The sequence below is a fragment of the Meriones unguiculatus genome, chromosome 8, assembly GCF_030254825.1.
Source record: "Meriones unguiculatus strain TT.TT164.6M chromosome 8, Bangor_MerUng_6.1, whole genome shotgun sequence".
Lineage (NCBI taxonomy): Eukaryota > Metazoa > Chordata > Mammalia > Rodentia > Muridae > Meriones > Meriones unguiculatus.
Window position 1 is genome coordinate 101,849,139 of NC_083356.1, and position 19,672 is coordinate 101,868,810.

Below are 19,672 nucleotides of genomic sequence, written 5' to 3' on the forward strand. Positions count from 1 at the left end.
ACATAACTGGGTTTTTAAAAAACCCAAAGTTCTCACTATACTCATCTAGTGTTTTTATTGTTGTTCCTATCTTATTTTACCGAACACAATTGCCATCCATGTTCATATAGATGGCATATTATATTCCTTTTATGGAGGAATAGTATCTCTCTTTTATTCTCTCTTTCTCTCTCTCATACACACATACACACTTGCATGTATGTATATGCATATGTGTATATAAAATTTTCTTTACTCATGTTTGATTTGCACTTAATTTTGTTTCATGCCTCTTATGACTAGTTATACAATGAACATAAAGGTACAAATGTGTCTTAGATTTCATCTTCTTTGAATATATAACCACTACTGATGGTATTGATGGATCATGTTATAGTTCTGTTTTTAATTGTCTGAGCTAACTCCACATGGTTTTCCACAGTGATTTTACTAATTTACATTCCCATCATACGAAGGGTTCATTTTTTTCCATATTCTGTCCAGCATTCTTATCTTTTGATAGTACTCATTCCATCTATAGTGTGGCGATTTCTCATTGTAATTTAAATTTGTTTCTGACTGACAGGTCTGTGGAGCATTTTGTTCATACACTGGTTAGAAGATAGTTGTATGTCTTCCTCACTGGGTGGGGAGGAAACAGTTTATAGCCGTTGTCTACTTCTAAATTGGATTATTGGTTTTTTTTTCTATATTTTGGTTATTTTACCTTGTCAGAAAAATAGTTTAAGTAACTTGTCCCTTTCTGTTTATTGCTTCTTCCTCTATTGATTGTTTCTTGTGGTTTGCAGAAAATTTGTACTTTCTTCATTTTGCTCTTGTTCCCCACACTTTAGAGTCACACTCCCTAGCTCCTATTTTGTTCCTTTGTATATGGAAAGAACTTGGGTTTTAGTTTCAGTCATGTATTGACCTAACTTATTCTAATGATAAAGTGCTGTTTCCAGGAGCAGTAGTATCCAAAATAGTTCATTATTGGTATGTTTCATTCTCACTGCTGCTCTGATAAGCTGTGAAAGTTTCAGGAATGGAGCTGGTGTGCTTTCATCTTTCTATCTTCCGTGTCCCTGGGGGCTGTGTAGATGCTAATGCATCTTCCTTAACAGTGCCTGTCAACAATTTATTCTTCCTGTCTACTGTCAGCTCTCTTACTTCCCTGTAATTTTAGTTTGATTCGGGGCCCAAGTAGAATTATCTTGCATATTTTCTAGACAAAGACAATGAGAAGGCAGAAAGTTACATCATTACTCAATATTAAAAAGAGGCCTGTTTCCTTACAAATGAATCAAATAGCCACATGTTATACACCAGATTTTGGTGAGATAGAAAGACTATTCTTAGAGAGTTCACAGTCTGTGATGTACTGACCCACTTTCTCTTTGCTTCTGAGCTGACCTAAATTTAAGGATGTATTCTGAAATACTTACAGTGATATTTAATGGTGTTTCAATTTACGTTAAAATACCCCAGCACTGATATTGAGATAATGTGCATTTTGTACCTCAAGAAGCTGATGTCCTGACCTAGAATACAGCTAGCATTAAATCAGAGAACTTTTAACTATAAAAAGCCATCACATCATCCAGTGAAGTTTCTCTGGATTTTTGTTTTTCTATAATTTTGTGTTTATTCAGATTTTGTGAAGGAGATAATATTTGCTTTAAAAATAAGTTAATGGTTTCTGACTTACCAATATCAAGTAAGGCATAGTGGGATAGAACTTGTTTTCTAATGTAATGCTCTTTCTAACTTGATGGCTTACCTATTTTATATTTGTTAGTAAGCATATAGAAAAAATTAAGTAGAAAGAGTGTGTACATTGTATTTATTTTTATATAAGATGAATATTCTGTGGTATGACTTTATTATTATGAATCAAAATATTATTTAAATAAAAAATGTTTAGCTTCTACAAATATGTGATTCTGTAATTCTATATTCTGTAATATTATATATTGTTTTATATATGATTGCTACGAAGTACTCTTAGGGACTAATTTAGTCAATAAAAATGTTGAAAAAAAAAACAAAGAAATCACAAACCCTTTCTATTTAGTACAGAAAGGAGAGCACTATTAATAACTCCTAAGGCAAAGGGACAGGATCTGTAGCCCAGGAACTAAAATTAGTGATAATGCTAAAGGGAGTTCTAGCAAATGATGCTTTCTAGAAGACAGCCATAAGCACTTGTGTACGGAAGCCAGCTCACCTCCATTAGTCACGAAATCAAAGCAAATGCTTCTGCATGAGGGCATTGGATTGCACTGCTTACATAATCACTTTGTGGCCATTTATATAAACAGGATTGCCCAGAGAACCTGCTTTTCTATAGGAAGCAAAGGATAACAGAGGACAAGTTTTTATAAAAAGTGCATTTTAAGACAACCGATCCATTACTACAAGGCATTTTATTCTGATTTTCAGAAATCATGATCATCACATTAGATGGATAGAAGGCTTTCTGACAAAATCTGACATCCTTGAATGATAAAAGTCCTAGAGAATCTAGGTACAACGGATGTATTTCAGCAGAATAAAGACAACATACAGGAAGCCCACAGCCAACATCATGTTAAATTGAGGAAAACTCAAAGCATTTCTACTGAAGAATGGAGCAGAATGTTGCTCTCCCTATTCCTGTTCAGTATATTTCCTAAGCATTAGCTAGAGCAATAAGATGAGTGAAAGAGGCAAAGGGATACAAATAGGGAAGGAAGAAGTAAAATCACCCCCATGTGCAGATGATAGAATTATCTCTATAAAAGTACCTAAATACTCAGCCAGGAAACTTCTATAATTGATAAATTTATTCAACAAAGTAATGATATACAAAGTTACCATGTAAAAGTCAGTATCTCTCCTATATGCAAATGACAACAATTAGAGAAATTAGGAGAACAATCCCATTCACAGTATCTTGAACACAGAATCCCACAACATCATCTTGAAATAAGTTTAACTAAGGAAGTGAAAGATGTATAAAATAAAAACTTTAAGACATCAAAGAAAGTAACTGTAGAAGAAATAAGAAGATGGAAAACCTCCCTCCCAAGCTCATGGGATGAGAGGAAAAATATTGTGAAAATGTCCTTGCTACTGAAAGCAAATTATAGAATAAGGGTAACCACCATCAAATTACCAATTAACTTAGTCACAGAAATTGAAAAATAATCTTGAATTCCACGTCGCCAATTTGAACACTCGCATGGGGTGAGAGTGGGGAGAGAACAAGCCTGAATAATGAAAGAAGTAGTGGGGGTATCACTGTTCCTGGCTTTAAGTATATAACTACCGAGCTGTAGTAATAATAGAGAGAAAAACAATGATGAAGCAGAGGAGTGGTCCTTCCTCCAGCCTTGTTCTTCTACTTTTTATTCCAGGGGCATGTGATTGTCACAATAGTAATAACCATATTTATGGTACAGAACACGTAACTAATATTTACTTATGGTAGATCCTGTCTTGGGGCTTTTGCCAGTGTTAATTTGTTTGCTCTCAACATAGCCTATGAACTTGATGACGGTCATTGCCATTTTATAGATGAGGAAATGGTAACATAGATTGCTTAAATGATATATCCAAGATCCCTCAGGTACATGCTTGCTTTGATTTTGGCTGGAAAATCCAATGTAGTGATTATACATCTAAATAATGGTCTTGTATTAGCAATTCCACTGTATTGCTAGAGTCTCTAGAAATTGACTTGGGTGAAATTAACCAAAGACTTTGTCCTTCACTCAGATTTTATACCCTCACAGTGCTACTTCTTTTTAAATTTTATTTCTTTGCTTTAAACTTTAGGCAGGCTGAAAATACTTTGGATTGATTTCATATCACGGGAAGATGTGATTTTTCTCATTTTATTCTTGATTCATAGTTAAGCTCATGAGTGCCCAGCATGCAGAAGTCCCATTTGAGTCTCCAGGGCTTCCAGAGATCATTCACTTTTTCCCATTTCTGTACTAGGGTTCACCCCTGGTCTCACGTTGCTAGACACACACTTTACTGATGGCTGCATGCTGAGTTCCAGAGATAACTTAAACTTTCAATGTAAGCATACACACCACAAAACCTGTCTGCTGAGAGCTCGGATGTCTCATGTGTGAACTCTAGAAAGAACAATGATTTTCTTGGCTATTCATGTCTTCATTATCAAATAAATATTTTAGACTAAAATATTTTCCCAACTTGGAACTGATTTGAGAAAAGTCGTTAGTCATAGAGCCCTGCCATGGAGGCATAGGTAACTAAGATACACTCCAAAATATGTCTTTTCTTTTAAATTCTTTTCTACCTTAGCACTTCCAGAATATCACTGTTATCGTAGAAATGAAAATAGGATGCCAGGAATGCATAGCACTTTATGACACTGTGTTCACTAACACAATAAATGCAGTCACTCCAGATAGCAGAGACCACTGCCCCAAGGAAATTCATGCATGGTGAGCAAAGTGAATGGGGAAGCTACATTACCAAGTCTATGTGAGGCTGTGAGAAACAGGACACCAAACAGCAGGAATAAGGCTGGTGAAGGTACTAGTCATAGTAAGGGGCAAGAGTGCAGGACATTTTGAGGGGATATCTTAAAGGAGACAGGTCCTAAGGAAAGGAAATAGTGGAGGAATAGTGAAATAGAAATTGCTTCATTATATCTGGCACATTTCTAGTTTTCTAGCCATCTTGATAGAAATGGGGCCAGCTTCTATTTAGAAGCATCATATTACAGCTGAAAGAGCAGGACTTACAGGGTCAGAATAAAACAAGGATTCAAACCTAATTTTGGTGTATGGTATGACTACGTTATCCCTCCTATATGATAGGGAGGTCCTCCTCCCCTACTATCTGACCCTAGCCTGTCAAGTCTCATCAGGACTGTCTTGTTCCTCTTACTCTGTGTTGTAATAAGGCCACCTCACCAGGGGGAGTTGCTCAAAGAGCAGGCAACCAAGTTCATGCCTGTGACTGCCCCTGCTCCCCTTACTAGGGAACCCATATGGAGACTGAGCTGCCCATGGCTACATCTGAGCAGGGGGTGTAGGTCCTCTCCATGCATGGTTCTTGGTTGATTCATCATTATCTGCAGGCACCCCTGGGCCCAGAGTTTTTGGCTCTCTTCATCTCCTTGTGGCGCTCCTGTCCCCTCCAGGTCTTTTTATCTCCTCCTTCTTCCCTAGGCTCCTCTGCACTCTGCCCAAAGTTTGGCTATGAGTCTCAGCATCCCAGCAGGGTCTCTGCATATTTTTAACCCACAGTTGATGGAAGATATAAATGCAGAATCTGAACTGACTGCATACAAGTTTACTTTGAAAGTAAATTAAGAGAACTCCAGCATGTTAGAGAAAGCACTGATCTTCCTTTCATGTTATATGAGGGGGAACAATTGTTATGTATTATGAATGACTGAAGAAGGAGCTAGAAAACAGTAATGATCATGATCCTGATGAGAGCAGCCACAATTCCAAAGAGAACCAAGTGTGTACTAAACCCACCAAGAGTGTCCGGGGTCGGGGAGAGGGAGACAGAGACAGAGACAGAGACAGAGACAGAGGGACAGAGAGAGAGAACAGGTAGAGACAAAGAGAAAGAGGATACAGAGAGAGACATACAGAGATAGATGGAGACTGTCCATCTGATACACAACACTCACTGTGAGAAATGTTAATGTTAACCTCTTCTTCATATTAGCTCTAGTAGGTAATAAGCATTTTAAATCCCATTTCCCATAACAGGAAACATATTTAGAATGGTTAACTCATTTGCCCGTGGTTACATAGTCCGATGGTTGAGCTTTCTGGCATAAAAACCTGTATTCTACCACAGTGCATCACTTGTCTAGGACTCAGGAACAGCTATAATTACTATTTATTGCTACACCTCCGGCACCTTTGTTTCTTTTTGCTCATAGTCTCTGCTGCCGTGGAAGTCAGTAACTGCCTATGGTAACTAATGCTTCCACTTCCCATTGCCTTAAAACCCTCCTCACTAACTTTCTCACTGGAACCCTCTCCAAGTGAGCTCAGTTGGAGAAATTCTGTCTTCCTTTAGTGACAGCCAAAATCATGCTGTCCTTGCAGCCCATCTCAAGTAGGATTTCTTACAGTGACAGATTATATAACTCCACAAAGAATGAAAAAAATCGAGGTAATGAGCAAAGCAAGTTTCTGTGGTAGAAAAAGAGAGAGTGTTTTCTGGGCAGAGAGATACTTTCCTATAGAAACAATCTTAGCATTGGAAGTCAGGTTCTACAATTTTATTAACATAACTAAAGCAGCAGTGTAATGAACTTGCCAGCTCTGTGGCCCAGGTGGGTTGTCTTGGAGCCCAAGCACCGTTTGAAATATGTTCTTTAGGAAAATGCTCCCCAGTAGACAAGGTAAAAGGACTATGAATGAATTCAGCATCCATCACAGAGCCTGTAATATTCAGTATCCATCACACAGCATGTACTAAAAATGCGTATTGATTGTTTGATCTTTAGTACAATTGTCATTCATCAGCAAAGGGATATCTAGGGTTTTCACTAAGGTAGAATTGTATGGTAAAGTTATACGTGACCTTTAGAGCATGAATTAAATGTCACCTTCATTTTTAATTAATGCGATTGCACAAATGGGTAAAGTAGGTTAATCTTATTACAATGCACTGGATACTTGTAATTTTTCAGGTGGTTTATAAGTTACAGGCAAGTAGATGTTGGAATGGTCTCTCACTGTAGAACATGCTGAAAAATGGTCTAGTATTCCAACATGCTAATTCTGGTTGTAGGCATAGTCTTTCCAAGCGAGGTTTGGATGGCCCAGCTACATGCCTGTCAGATGATGTGCTTTATCTAGGGAAAGTGAATTCTCAGGCATATGCTTTGGATACAATAAAAATATCTGCTTATTTCAGAAAAGAAATTATTTTGCTCTTTCAGATGTAACTGTATGGAGCCACATAGTCCCAGCAATGATACACTGAAGGAATGGAGGGAGTCCAATATTTCTGCCTCTGACATAATTTGGGGGAACCTAACTGTGTCAGTAAGTAAAACATGACAAAAGATGTCACATCGTGCCTCATTTACTGTAAAGACTTTTATTGACATTTTTAATCAGTTATTGCTAATAAGATAAGAATTTTGAAAATACAAACCCATACAAGTGGTAGCTTTGTCTTAAAGTCTATCCATAATTGGGGTTTCATCCCTTATGAAAAAAAAATTCTTTCCCTAGGCCTAAGCTTCTTTGGAGATTTACACAAACAGAAAAAGAGGGCTAGAGTCAATGTTATATAGTAGAACAAGTGACTTCAATGAAACCGTCTTAGTGGGGCACATCCTACCTTGCACACGACAGACTTTGACGTTCTACTTTATTCTGCAACGCTTCTCGCACTGTTCAGAACAGGCTGAGGGGAGAGGATGAGCCTGATATTTTCTGTAAATACTCGTCTCTGATGAACATGACAGTTTAAAAAAATCTCATATGTTTCTCAACAGATTTCTCATTTCCATTTTTATTCTTTAGTCTTCTCAGAAAAAAAGAGGGGGGTAGACATATTTTTGTCTATAATGGTTAAATTCTGTACCTTTGTTTTATTCACTTAGGTGCTTTGTAATTTTTTTTCCATAGGAACATTTTTCTGTCCTTACTCTTTACCTCATGTGTGTGCATATCATATAATCTGTATTTACAAGCTTCACTTCTCTTCAGTGAAAACAAGAAATTTGGTTTTAAAAAATGTTCTTTATAATAAGTATGAAAACCCCTGAGTAGCCCCACTTTTTCCTATTCCTTTCAGTTATAAACATTAATATCCCACCTTACCTACCTGTATGTTCTCAAAATTCCTTATAGGCATCAGCACAAAGCCAAACAAATTCTATATCATTTAATCAAATATGTACTATTTTACTGAGTCTGCTAATGGAAAATAGAAATATTCTTGTTATAAAATTTTATAAGCCTCTAAATATGTTTAGTTAAGAATATGACCTATTACCTGTTTCTGATATATACGTTTTTCATAATTAAAAGCAAATTACTTACTCTTGATTTACAATTTAATCCCGGCCTATATTTTATGACCTTAATTTTCTCCTGTGCGTGCTCTCTCTCATTTTCTCTCTCTCTCTCTCTCTCTCTAGAGAGAGTGTGTGTGTGTTTGACATACAGTGAGCATAAAAGAGAAATTAAATGTTGAATTTTATAGGTCACAAATTTCACTTTTAAAATCCAGGCATCTTGAAAACAGCAGTGTCCTTTGTTATTTTCAAGGAATTGATGGTGTGAACAAGAAAGTACAATTCAGTTTATTGAGAATTTAGATCTGGTGTCATGGTGGATGCTTGTAGTGAGTGTTCTTTCAAGAGTCCCTGTTTATAAATTGAATTATAGCTAAAGAGCTTCTTTTTGTTTCTTTTATTTCTATTTTCCTCTTCAGTACAAATTCAAAATAATCCAGTCTGAATTATTTAGCAAAATAATTGATAATATATTCTCTGAGTCATTTAGTGCTAAATAGCAAAATTTACTCTATGTATTAGGTAATCCTGAACAATGGCCTTCTAACAGACAGATATTTTACTTTGATGTAATTAGCCATGTGAATTATTTTTAAAAATTTATTTAAGAATTTTAAATCAATATATTTTGATATGTTTCCTCCTCCCTACTTCCTCTAAGATCCTCCCCACTTTCCTACCCACCCAACTTTGACAATAGAAGTTTTGAAATCAACTAGAGGATTATGAATATTACTTTAGACGCAAAGCAAATTTAACATTTGGTGACTTATTTTTTAAAGTTCTCTACTATGGGTTATGCTATGGGAGAAATTTCATATTATTTTTCAACAGTTAATAGCAGCACCTTCAATAGATAATTTATATTCTTGATCAGAAACAGACCTGCATCAATATTGATATTACATAAAGGAAAAAAAACCAATGATTCTTAAGTCAATGAAAATTAGTAATCTTATGCTGCTTTTTCTCAGCATAACAATAATTATTTGTCAAATGTGTGTCATTAATAAAACACTATATTGATGACTTTTGCAACTATTTTGTAAAAATATTGATATAATATTTAATTTACATAGTATATATTTTGCATGTCATATATTATTTCATTTCATCATACTGTATCTTATGATTACTAATTTATATACTTTGATAACTCGGAAAGGACAGAGAATGAATCAAAGCCGGAGTGTTGAATGTTTGATAACTACCAAATGGTTATGATGAACTACTTTTATCTCACGTGTTTACTATTTAATTCAACTTCATGGCAAGCTAGTACACTCAGATCTCTGTCTCTGTGTATGTACATAAGTATAGTCGGCATATCTCAATGTCAGCCATGCTAAAGAATACTTAGACACACTGTAAAATATTTCACACATGCCTGTAATAACAGTTGATGTAAGAGAAGCCATGAATTTTAAGAGAGCAAGGAGGTATATATGGGAACATTTGGAGGAAGGAAAAGGGATAGGAATATTGTAATAATAGTATAATAGCAAAATCTTTTTTAAAAAGAAAGGAAAGTGATTATCAGGTGCTTGAAAATTGTTTCAATGCTTTTCAGCCTGTACATATACAAGGGAAAGATACTCATAACTTTAAATTCCTATTTTCGTAATCATAGTCATAATTTTAATTCTAATTTTTGCCAACTTACATAATTGTTGAAATAGAATACGTTTGAAGAGTAATTAGAATATGTTTGTCACCAGGTATCTTTTGAATACCCATTATATGCTGAACCACGTTAGACTGAAATGAAAGAAAAGGTTTTAGAATTTGTTTATACTTTTAAATTTTAGGACTTGTTTCTCTCCCTGTCTCTTAGTCTCTGTCTCTTTTTCTTTCTCTGCTCTCTCTCTCTCTCTCTCTCTCTCTCTCTCTCTCTCTGTGTGTGTGTGTGTGTGTGTGTGTGTGTGTGTTGCACACACAGATAGCATAAAACTGAAAATAAATGTCAAATTCTGTAGGCCATAAAATTTACTTTTTAAAATCACAGCACCATCCCCTGGAAAACAAGAAAAAAAAATAGTACAATTTGCTTTGAGTTGAAATAACTAGGCTTGGGCGGGGGTGGTTTGTTATGGACATGGCACCGGAGTGATCATTCTTAGTATCTGAGGAGAGGATACGACCCATGTACATCCAAAGAATGTTTAGAAGCTTTCACACGTGCATACAAGATTGCAGGTGCTCACAATCAATACTTTGTGTGAGGGGCTCTCCCCACCTCTGCTTAAATATCCTGGTACACCTTATGCTGATTACTCAAAGCATTTCTGACATGCACACAAAAAGAGATTGGAAAAGTCAAGGATTCGGTTTTGGGTTGTTTGGGGGTTTTGTTGTTGTTGTTTGTTGTTTCTATTTTATTTATTCAGTTTTACAGAAGGAAAATTAAAGCTATGAATAAAGCCTAGAGGATTATTCTGTAGTTTTTCAGTAGCTATGTTTCTGTCCTCTGAATGAGCTTAACAAGACACTGTGGGGTCTGTTGGGCAGTTTAATTGTATTTTTTTCCTATCTGGTAAGAGTTTTATTTTTACTTTTTTGGTTTTTAAAATTTTTTTATATAAACTACAGTTTATTCACTTTGTATCCCAGCTGTAGCCCTCTCCCTCATACCCTCCCAATCCCTCATCTTCCTCCCTCATCTCCTTCCATGCTCTTCCCCAAGTCCACTGATAGGGGAGGTCCTCCTCCCCTTCCCTGTGACCCTAGCCTGTCAGGTCTCTTCAGGACTGGCTGCATTGTCCTCCTCTGTGGCCTGGTAAGGCTGCTTCTCCCTCAGGGGGAGGTGATCAAAGAGCCAGCCACTGAGTTCATGTCAGAGACAGTCCCTGTTCTTCTTACTAGGGAACCCACTTGGACACTGAGCTGCCATGGGCTACATCTGCGCAGAGGTTCTAGGTTATCTCCATGCATGGTCCTTGGTTGGAGTATCTTGATAGGATTTCTTAAGAACTTTATTTTGGGAACCTGTGTCAAGGAGGGTTTACTGCTTGGTTGCTTGTTTTCAGGTAACAGTGTGGCCACTTACCTATTCTAAAATATTTCAGGGAGTTTTTAAAGCTATAGGTGAAGTCAGGCGCTTGAGATTTGATTCAGTGGAAATACTTTATCTCTAAATTTTCTTTGTACTATTAAAAATTCCTAGAAGATTAAATAATTTCCTGGGTTCTTTAAGCCATTGTATTTCTATTTATTTTGAAGAGAGTAATATAATTATCTCATACAAAAGTTTTTTAAGATGACTTAGAAATATTTTTTTCTTACACGATATTTAATGCTTTTATAAAATACTGTTTTATCTTAAAATTCTTTTTGACTTTGCTGCCACCTAATGGCTAAGGCAGTAATTAAAAATATTTTTTCTTCCTTTCCTTTTTTTCCTTTAAAGGAGGGAGAAAAAAAGAAAGGAAGGAAGGAAGGAAGGAAGGAAGGAAGGAAGGAAGGAAGGAAGGAAGGAAATCAAAAGAAAGTCCACAGGGAAGCAGAGAAACATGAACTTTACCTTGATCATGTAATAATTTTTCATCATTTGTTCTTTGAATTTAGGAGTTACTGTATCGGATTCCATTTCTTGTCAGAGACAGCTCCTGTACCCCTTACTAGGAAACCCACTTGGAAACTGAACAGCAGTGGGCTTCCTTTAAACAGGAGGTCTAAGTCTTCTCCATGTGTGGTCCTTGGTTGGAGTATCAGTCTCTTCAGGCCTCCTGGGTCCTGGTATTTTGGCTCTGTTGTTCTTCTTGTGGAGTTCCTGTCCCCTCCAGGGGGGGACAGGAAAATCTTTTTTTTTAAAGACTTATTTATTATGTATACAATATTCTGTCTGCATGTACTCACACCAGAAGAGGGCACCAGATCTCATTATAGATGGTTGTGAGCCACCATGTGGTTGCTGGGAATTGAACTCAGGACCTATGGAAGCGCAGCCAGTGTTCTTAACCTCAGAGCCATCTCTCCAGCCCCCCTCCAGGTCTTTTTTATCTCTCTCTTCTTCCATAAGGATTCCAGCACTCTGCCCAAAGTTTGGCTATGAGTCTCCTCAGTTTCTCCTTCAATACCCTGGTGGGTAGAATCTTTCGAGGTCCTCTGTGGAAGGCTCCTGTCCTATTCCTTGTCTTCTCCTACTTCTCATGTCTCTCCTATTTGCCTTTCTAAATGAGCTCTTTAATCACCTCCCTCGGAGGGTACAGCCTTGCCAGGCCACAGAGGAAGATGATGCAGCCAGCCCTTAATGAGACCAGATAAGCTAAGGTCAGATAGAAGGGGAGGAAGTCCTCCCCTATCAGAGGACTAGAGAGAGGGCATAGGGGAAGTAGAGGGAGGGTGGGTGATACTGGGAGGAGACAAGGGAAGGGACTGCAGCAGGGACAAAAAGCGAATGAGTTGTAAAAAATAAATACATAAATAAAATTAAATTTAAAAGATTCCATTTCTTTAATATGTCATTGTTTTCTAGTTGATTTTCTGATATTTCTTAGTATTTTGAACTAGTTTTTCAAGGTAATCGTTGTTTTTTAATAATCTATAATTCCTACCACAGGAGCAGTGCATTTGCCCCGCTCTACCACACAGCGTTGATGAGGCAGGAGACTGAAATGCATTGCTCAGTCTCTCCATGCCTCAGCCTTCTCTGATATCACATACAAATAAAAACATCTATCTATGGTCTGGGCGTCAAAATAATCAAAATGATATCTTTAAATGCTTTGTCATGTATCTGATGTTACTGTAAACTATGCATTATGCAACCTACCACACTTTAAATACATTTGTTATCTTGAACTTAATAGATGTTAGGCTTAATACCTTTCCAAGTAGAACCTTGAAGGTAGGTATCATATCTGCTAAATGCCCTGTGGGAGCCATCGAGGAACAGTCTCCACGTATCAGCTACAGTTGATCAGGTGCTAGTTTTCTGGAGGAAAAGCACTGAGCTTTCCTTACCAGCTCTGTCTCCCTTCCCTTGCAGGAGTGCAGATCACTGCACGGGGAGTATGTCGGGCGAGCCTGTGGCCATGGCCACCCCTACGTGCCCGATGTCCTCTTCTGGTCGGTGATCCTGTTCTTCTCCACCGTTACTATGTCAGCCACCCTGAAGCAGTTCAAGACCAGCCGTTATTTCCCAACCAAGGTACTTGGGCTCGAACAGTCCTGATCCAAATGTAAGCTAACGCAGTTGAGGGTTACTAACGAAGGAAGGGAATCATAGGAAGGTTTCATGGTGAGTGAATTGGTGAGTTAGATGTAGGCTGACGGGAAGATGAAGGTGAAAGGGGCTGAAGAAGAAGCGCTTTGTGACACAGGTGCTGGACATGGCACAAGCCTTGCAGGTGTTTCTTCTGACTGAAAGGATCAACACTTCCTTTCCCAGGTATCGGTTGTAAAGTCAAATCACACAGCATTTTATTGATTGTCACTTTCTTGCCTAGTGAGCAGTGGGCCTGTGGCAGCCTGACAGATATCTAGAGGAGCCATGGTTACACTCTAAATGGAGAAGCCCTGCGCTGTGCACTTGAACTACTTTCTTGTCTACCTTTAAAAGCATCAGTCCTTTCCCCTAACCCACTGTGCTTGTATCTGAATAATTGGCAAGAAAACAGAACGAATTGGGTTCAATACTTAACACTGTAACACTGTAAAGTAATGTCCATGACATCTATTCCACCATGAAAAGGGGCAGGGCTGAAATAGAAAAACACAAAACAAAACAAAGAAACAAATGTTTGGGGGTTAAGAAACACATTAAAAAAAAATCTGCTTTGGCAAATGTGTCAGGAAGAGTTTCTTCCACAGAGAGCTGCTTCTCCTGCCGCTTTCTTCTTGGCTAGGATGACAGACTCGTTTCCTCCACCTCTGACCTGAACCTGAGCAATGCTGAATTAGTCTCTGAGTGTTGGAACAGTGATCCTAAGTACTCTGTGTGTATGCTTCAGAAGCATCCTAATAGAAAACAAAGATTACCGGTAGTTTTTTAAGGATAGTTACTCACAATGTCCTTGTAGGGCTTGGAAGATGGTTCGGTCAGTAAAGCACTTGCTGGATGAGAACCTGAGCCAGAGCCCCAGAATCCATGTTAAAGGAAAAAAAAAAAAAAAAAGCACAGACCTGTGATCCCAGACAGGGCGAGGTTGGAGGGGCAGGTGGATCCCGGTGTGCCCGAGCCTGTGCTTTGCCTGGCCTCCTTAGTCAAGTCCCCTACCAGTGAGAAGCACGGAGGGCCGGGACTTAAGGAGGCTCTTGCTCTGACTTGTGTGCACCCTGACCTGTGCAGCCGCTACACAGCGGCTTTCTACAATGGTTTGAAAAGTGGCCTATATAAAATTCATTTTAAATAACAGAAAATTTAAAATTTGCCCACACTGTTGTGTACATTACTAATTTAAGTAAAAATAATTAGAGCATACATCTTTAGTAAAAACAGGTAATTTCATTCAATGGTCCTTTGGATTCACGATGTTAAAATATAACTTCTATGAGAGCATCCTAAAATTCATCAGATGCAGGCCAGATAATATTTTTTTCTACGCTCTACATTTTCTCATACTTGGTCTTGTAATAAATACTTTTAAGTAAATATTGGAAAGAAAATGAGCACCAATATTTCTGTTCAATAAATTTTTATTCTGAAAAGTGTGGCTAGAGACATAGATATGTATTCAGATTGTAGCGTAACTACTGACAGTATTGTATACTGAGCATACAATGTAACATCATGATATTATGTTCATAATATTTGCTTATAAAGTATGATCCAAGACTGCTCCTGAATATTCCCAGTTATTTACATCTCCTTCCCTCAAGTAACAACATTTTCATTATTCTTAGGTTCGATCCATAGTGAGTGATTTTGCAGTTTTTCTTACAATTCTGTGTATGGTTTTAATTGACTATGCCATTGGGATCCCATCACCGAAACTACAAGTACCAAGTGTTTTCAAGGTACATTTATCCAGCACTTAATATATTCCTGCTTTTCTACCTCTCTGTGTCTAATAGATGATATCTGTGACTCCATCCAGTACCTGGGATTTTCATGAGAGCATTAACAATATACATTAATAGATTAAGAAATAAATTGTCTGATACTAAAAAGAATTATAAAAATGAAACCTGAAGACTGATTGAATGTTTTTCTGTTACAGTTAGAATGTAAACATGCAATACAACATGCCTAAACACTACAGAAGCCTTCTGAAACTAAGGAACATGCATTATTGTGAGGCAGAACTGTGAAGTGAATAGGGTTTGAAAAACAGATAAGAATAGGCTTGGGATGAGTACTGCAACCACGTTATAAGGGCGGGATATGTCCTTGAAGCCAGTAATTTACTGTCTCGGCCTGTTTGCTCATCTTTCAGGCAGAGCTAGGGACTCTCATAGGATCGTTTACTGTCATAATGAATTCCTCTGGGACCATGCTTTGAACCTTTTGCTGTGCTTCTGGTGTCACTAAGTTTCTGTTTGTTCTTTTTTGTCATGCGGTAGCCTGGGCACACACCTAGAATAAATTCCGTATTATACCAAAACATTCTGCTTACATGTCTACTTGTGATTCTAACCTAAAAGAAAGTTCCCTCTTGCTTCTAGCATAGTATTCAATGGGAAGTTTTAAATATAGACAGTAAGTGGTGTTTTGTTGTTATTTATTTAATACAGGGGTTGATAGAGAATACCTTTTAAATTAGTCTGCTAGCCAAAATTCAACCTCAATTAATTAACAGACCTGGAACCTTAGACAATTTACTGTCGTGCCCTATGTCTCAATTTCATCTTTACAGTGTTATGAAGAGAAAATGGGATAAAAGATAAAACAAGTAGAATGGTGTTTTTTTTTTTTCACAATACCTGTGACAATATTCTTTTTTTGTTTTTTTTTAAATTATTATCATTTATTACAATTTATTCAATTTGTATCCTGGCTGTGACCCCCTCCCTCATCTCCTCCCAGTTCTACTCTCCCTGCCTCTTCTCCCCCTATGCCTCTCCCCTAGTCCACTTCCCCTTCTATCTGACCCTAGCCTATCTCTTAATGATGTAAATGCTCCAAGAGTTCGTTATTTATTAAATTATTAGCCAATCATTCCATAATTAAGAATTCCATGTTTGTATCTGTATGACTTAGTTTGATTAGATATTTTTCAGTCTAGCTACTGATATGTATGCTTACATTTTCTTCCCAGCCTACCAGAGATGACCGTGGATGGTTTGTTACGCCTTTAGGGCCAAACCCGTGGTGGACAATTATAGCTGCTATTATCCCAGCTTTGCTTTGTACTATCCTAATTTTCATGGACCAACAGATCACAGCTGTCATAATCAACAGAAAAGAGCATAAGCTAAAGGTGTGTTTTAACATCCATTATAATTTAAATGATTTTTACCTACCTGATAGGAATTGGTGGTCGTAGGTTTGGCTTGTATTGTGTTTTATTTGTTCAGTATAAAATTCTGTTTTCAGGTTCATAGTTTTTATTGTGTTCTAGGACACTTTGTATTATGGAAACATGAAAGTGTGGTTCCAACACTTAACTAACCTCCAAAGACTGAATTCTTATGTTTAGGAGGAAAAAGAGTTCTAAAGTTAACATGCTTAACATTAATTTAGGGAAATATTCAATTATGGTGAAATACAATTTTACTTATCAACTTGACTTATGTCTGGGATTTCTGTTCCTTTATTTGACACTAAGTATGTTCATTATTTTAAGGACCATGTCTCCAGGTATGTTTCACTGTATATATTTAAAAATTATTATTTGTTTGTAAGACCTAAAACAAAGGAAAACTTTGTTCACAAATACTATAGATTAAAGGTGACATCTTTGAACATTATTGCAATTTTTAATAACCTTTAAATACAAATAGATTTTATTTAATGTATTCTAGCTTGCTGATTTGCAACTGTAAGTAATTAAATTTTTTTCATCATCATTCAATTTGTATGGAGCATAAGTGTTATCATTTTTATATGTAAATCTTAAATAAATATTGAATTGTTAAAAATAATCAGAATCAATAAAGGGAAAGGGGGCAGAATAACTGTAAAAGCCAGAAGAACAGTAAGTTTGCTGTGAGATAGGAAATCTATACTTATGAAACCTCAACAAGGACAACACCAAGAGATATGCAGGAACGTTATGGAAGATGGGAGTGATAGAAGGGCCTGGAGGGGACAGGAGCTCCACAAAGAGAGCAACAGGACCAAAATATCTGGGCCCAGGGGGGCCTGCAGAGACTATGAATAAACCAAGGACCATGCAGGGAGAGGACCTAGACTCTCTGCACAGATATAGACCATGAGCAACTCAGGCTCATGTAGGTTTCCTAGTAAGGGGAGCAGGGGCAGTCACTGACATGAACTCAGTTACCTGCTCTTTGATCACCTCCCCCTAGGTCACAGAGGAAGATGATGCAGCCAGTCCTGAGACCTGATAGGCTAGGGTCAGATATTAGGGGGGAGGAGGACCTCCCCTATCAGTGGACTAGGGGAGGAAATTAGGGGGAAGTTGGGGGAAGAGGGAGGGAGGGAGGGACTGTGAGGAGATGAGGTAGGAGGCTACAGCAGATTACAAAGTGAATACATCGTAATAAATAATAATAAAAAGAGAGAGATGTTAACATGAAGAAGGAAATCTCACAGAACTCTTTACTAGACAAAGAACTAGAAGCAGCTAATGATTGCTGAGAGAGGGAGAATTAGTCTTTTCCAGGGATGAGCCCCCTAATTGATTAGCCGGTACCAAATGGTTAGCACTGCAGTCATATACACACAAGCAACACCAAATGAAATCAGTAGGTTGTATTCATGTGTGTGTGTGTGTGTGTCTGTGTGTGGTATGTATGTAACAATAATAAAGAAAAAGAGGCCATGAATTTGAGAGGGAGGTAGGGGCATGGCAAAGGTTGAAAATGAAGCAGAAAAAGAAGGATGAAGTAATTATAGTTAATTAAAATTTTATTTCTTTATTTAACTGCTGTAAATTTTCCTTATTAATAAAATATATTTTATTTTACAGTGGTTAAATAAATACATACATTTTATTTATTTTACAGCTTGATCCCAGCTCCCTTGCCCCATTCCCAGTCATACTCACACATTCCATTCCTCCCATTGCCCCTTCTCTTTCTCGGAGAAGAGGAAGCCCCTGAGGAGGGGGACCAACTCACCCAGGCACCTCAAGTCACAGCAGGGCTAAGCACATCCTCTCCCACTGAGACCGGAGAAGCCAGCCCAGCTAGGGAAAGTGGATCCAGAGGCAGGCGACAGAATTGGAGACAGCCCCTACTCCCACCGTAAGGGGACCCATATGTTGACCAACCTGCACATCTGCTACATATATGTAGGGGATCTAAGTCCAGCCCATGCATGTTTTTTGGTTGGTGGTTCAGTCTCTGTGTGTCTCCCATGGGCCCAGTTTAGTTTAATCTAGATCTTCTTATGCTGTCCTTGACCCCTGCAGCTCCCTCTATCTTTCCTCCAACTCTTCCACAAAACTCCCAGAGTTCAGCCCATTGTTTGGCTTTGGGTCTCTGCATCTGTTTCTATCAGCTGATGGTTTGTTTAAAAATTAGAATCAAACCTTGTGAAATCGGACATAAACAGTGTTCTGACACTGAAGAAGTTGCCAGCTACCTTTGTGCATCTTTTAATCTCAAAATTATTGCTGAAGTAACAACTATTGTGCTATATATAATTTGATAAATGTATTAGGATAATTGAAGTATCTGTAGGAACTATTTCATTGATATTATCAATAAGCATAGCTATAAGAATGTACAATCATTTGTAATAAATTATGTTAAGGTGTTTGCAGTATATATTAGAAAGAATGAGCATTCCTTATTCTCTTGTAGAAAATAATTTAAGATGAAACTTCTTATAAAAATAATTAATTCAATTTGCTTGTGGCTTTTGTTAAATAAAGTTGTTTAAGTATTGATGATATATATTTTAAATTTTTGTGAAGTCTTAGGAATACTGGTAATTGTGACTAATACCTGAAATTCCAGCACTTGGGAGACTGAGTCAGGAGGATCATCATGAGTTCAAGGATACTCTGACTACATAGTGAAACTACCTCAAAAAAAATTAAAAATAAATAAAATCTTAAGCACTAGGCCACTGGTGTATTGACATTGTTTGATAATATGATTAATAACCAGCTCCCTGTGTAAGAAGCAGACAGACATTTTCATGGAGCAACTGTCTTCACTATGCTACCAACTGATATCAATTATTCATTTATTTTTATTTTTACATTTATCTTAACCAATGCAGAGGAATTTTTAAAAATGTGTGTTTTTCATGATAGAGAGGCTTGATAAACAGACCAGGAAGAATCAAACATTGAGCATAATAAGAGCAATACAGGACGTGTTCACAGCAGCAGAACACTGCCATCCGAGCGTTCCCCACTTACCTTGGATACAGCTCTCCAGTCTCCTCGTAATTCAGCAACAATAAAGACTTATTTATTTTTGCCTATAGCCATTCTTCTCTTATAAGTTCCACCATAACGTAATCTACTGCTTTGATTTTCCTCTCGACAACCACAAACGTATCACCTTCTCAGAACACTGTTTACTCAGAATAACAGTTTGGCCCGTGACTGTTCTCCCTGCCTGTTGCTACACTGAATTTTTTTTTTAATT

General features: G+C 37.4%; 1 protein-coding gene across 11 annotated transcripts in view; it reads left to right on the forward strand.

The window, feature by feature from the left end:
• Slc4a10 (solute carrier family 4 member 10) overlaps positions 1-19,672 on the forward strand; it is a 287,257-nt gene that overhangs the window by 227,237 nt on the left and 40,348 nt on the right. For all 11 annotated transcript variants that reach the window (XR_009593862.1, XR_009593863.1, XM_060390263.1 and 8 more), the window contains 4 exons: positions 6,914-7,019; positions 12,990-13,151; positions 14,846-14,959; positions 16,201-16,362. Coding sequence is in view for 9 of the 11 variants with exons in the window: in XM_060390263.1 (XP_060246246.1) it covers positions 6,914-7,019; positions 12,990-13,151; positions 14,846-14,959; positions 16,201-16,362 (544 nt within the window). In the remaining 2 variants the exon portion in view is untranslated. The remainder of the gene's footprint in view (positions 1-6,913; positions 7,020-12,989; positions 13,152-14,845; positions 14,960-16,200; positions 16,363-19,672) is intronic.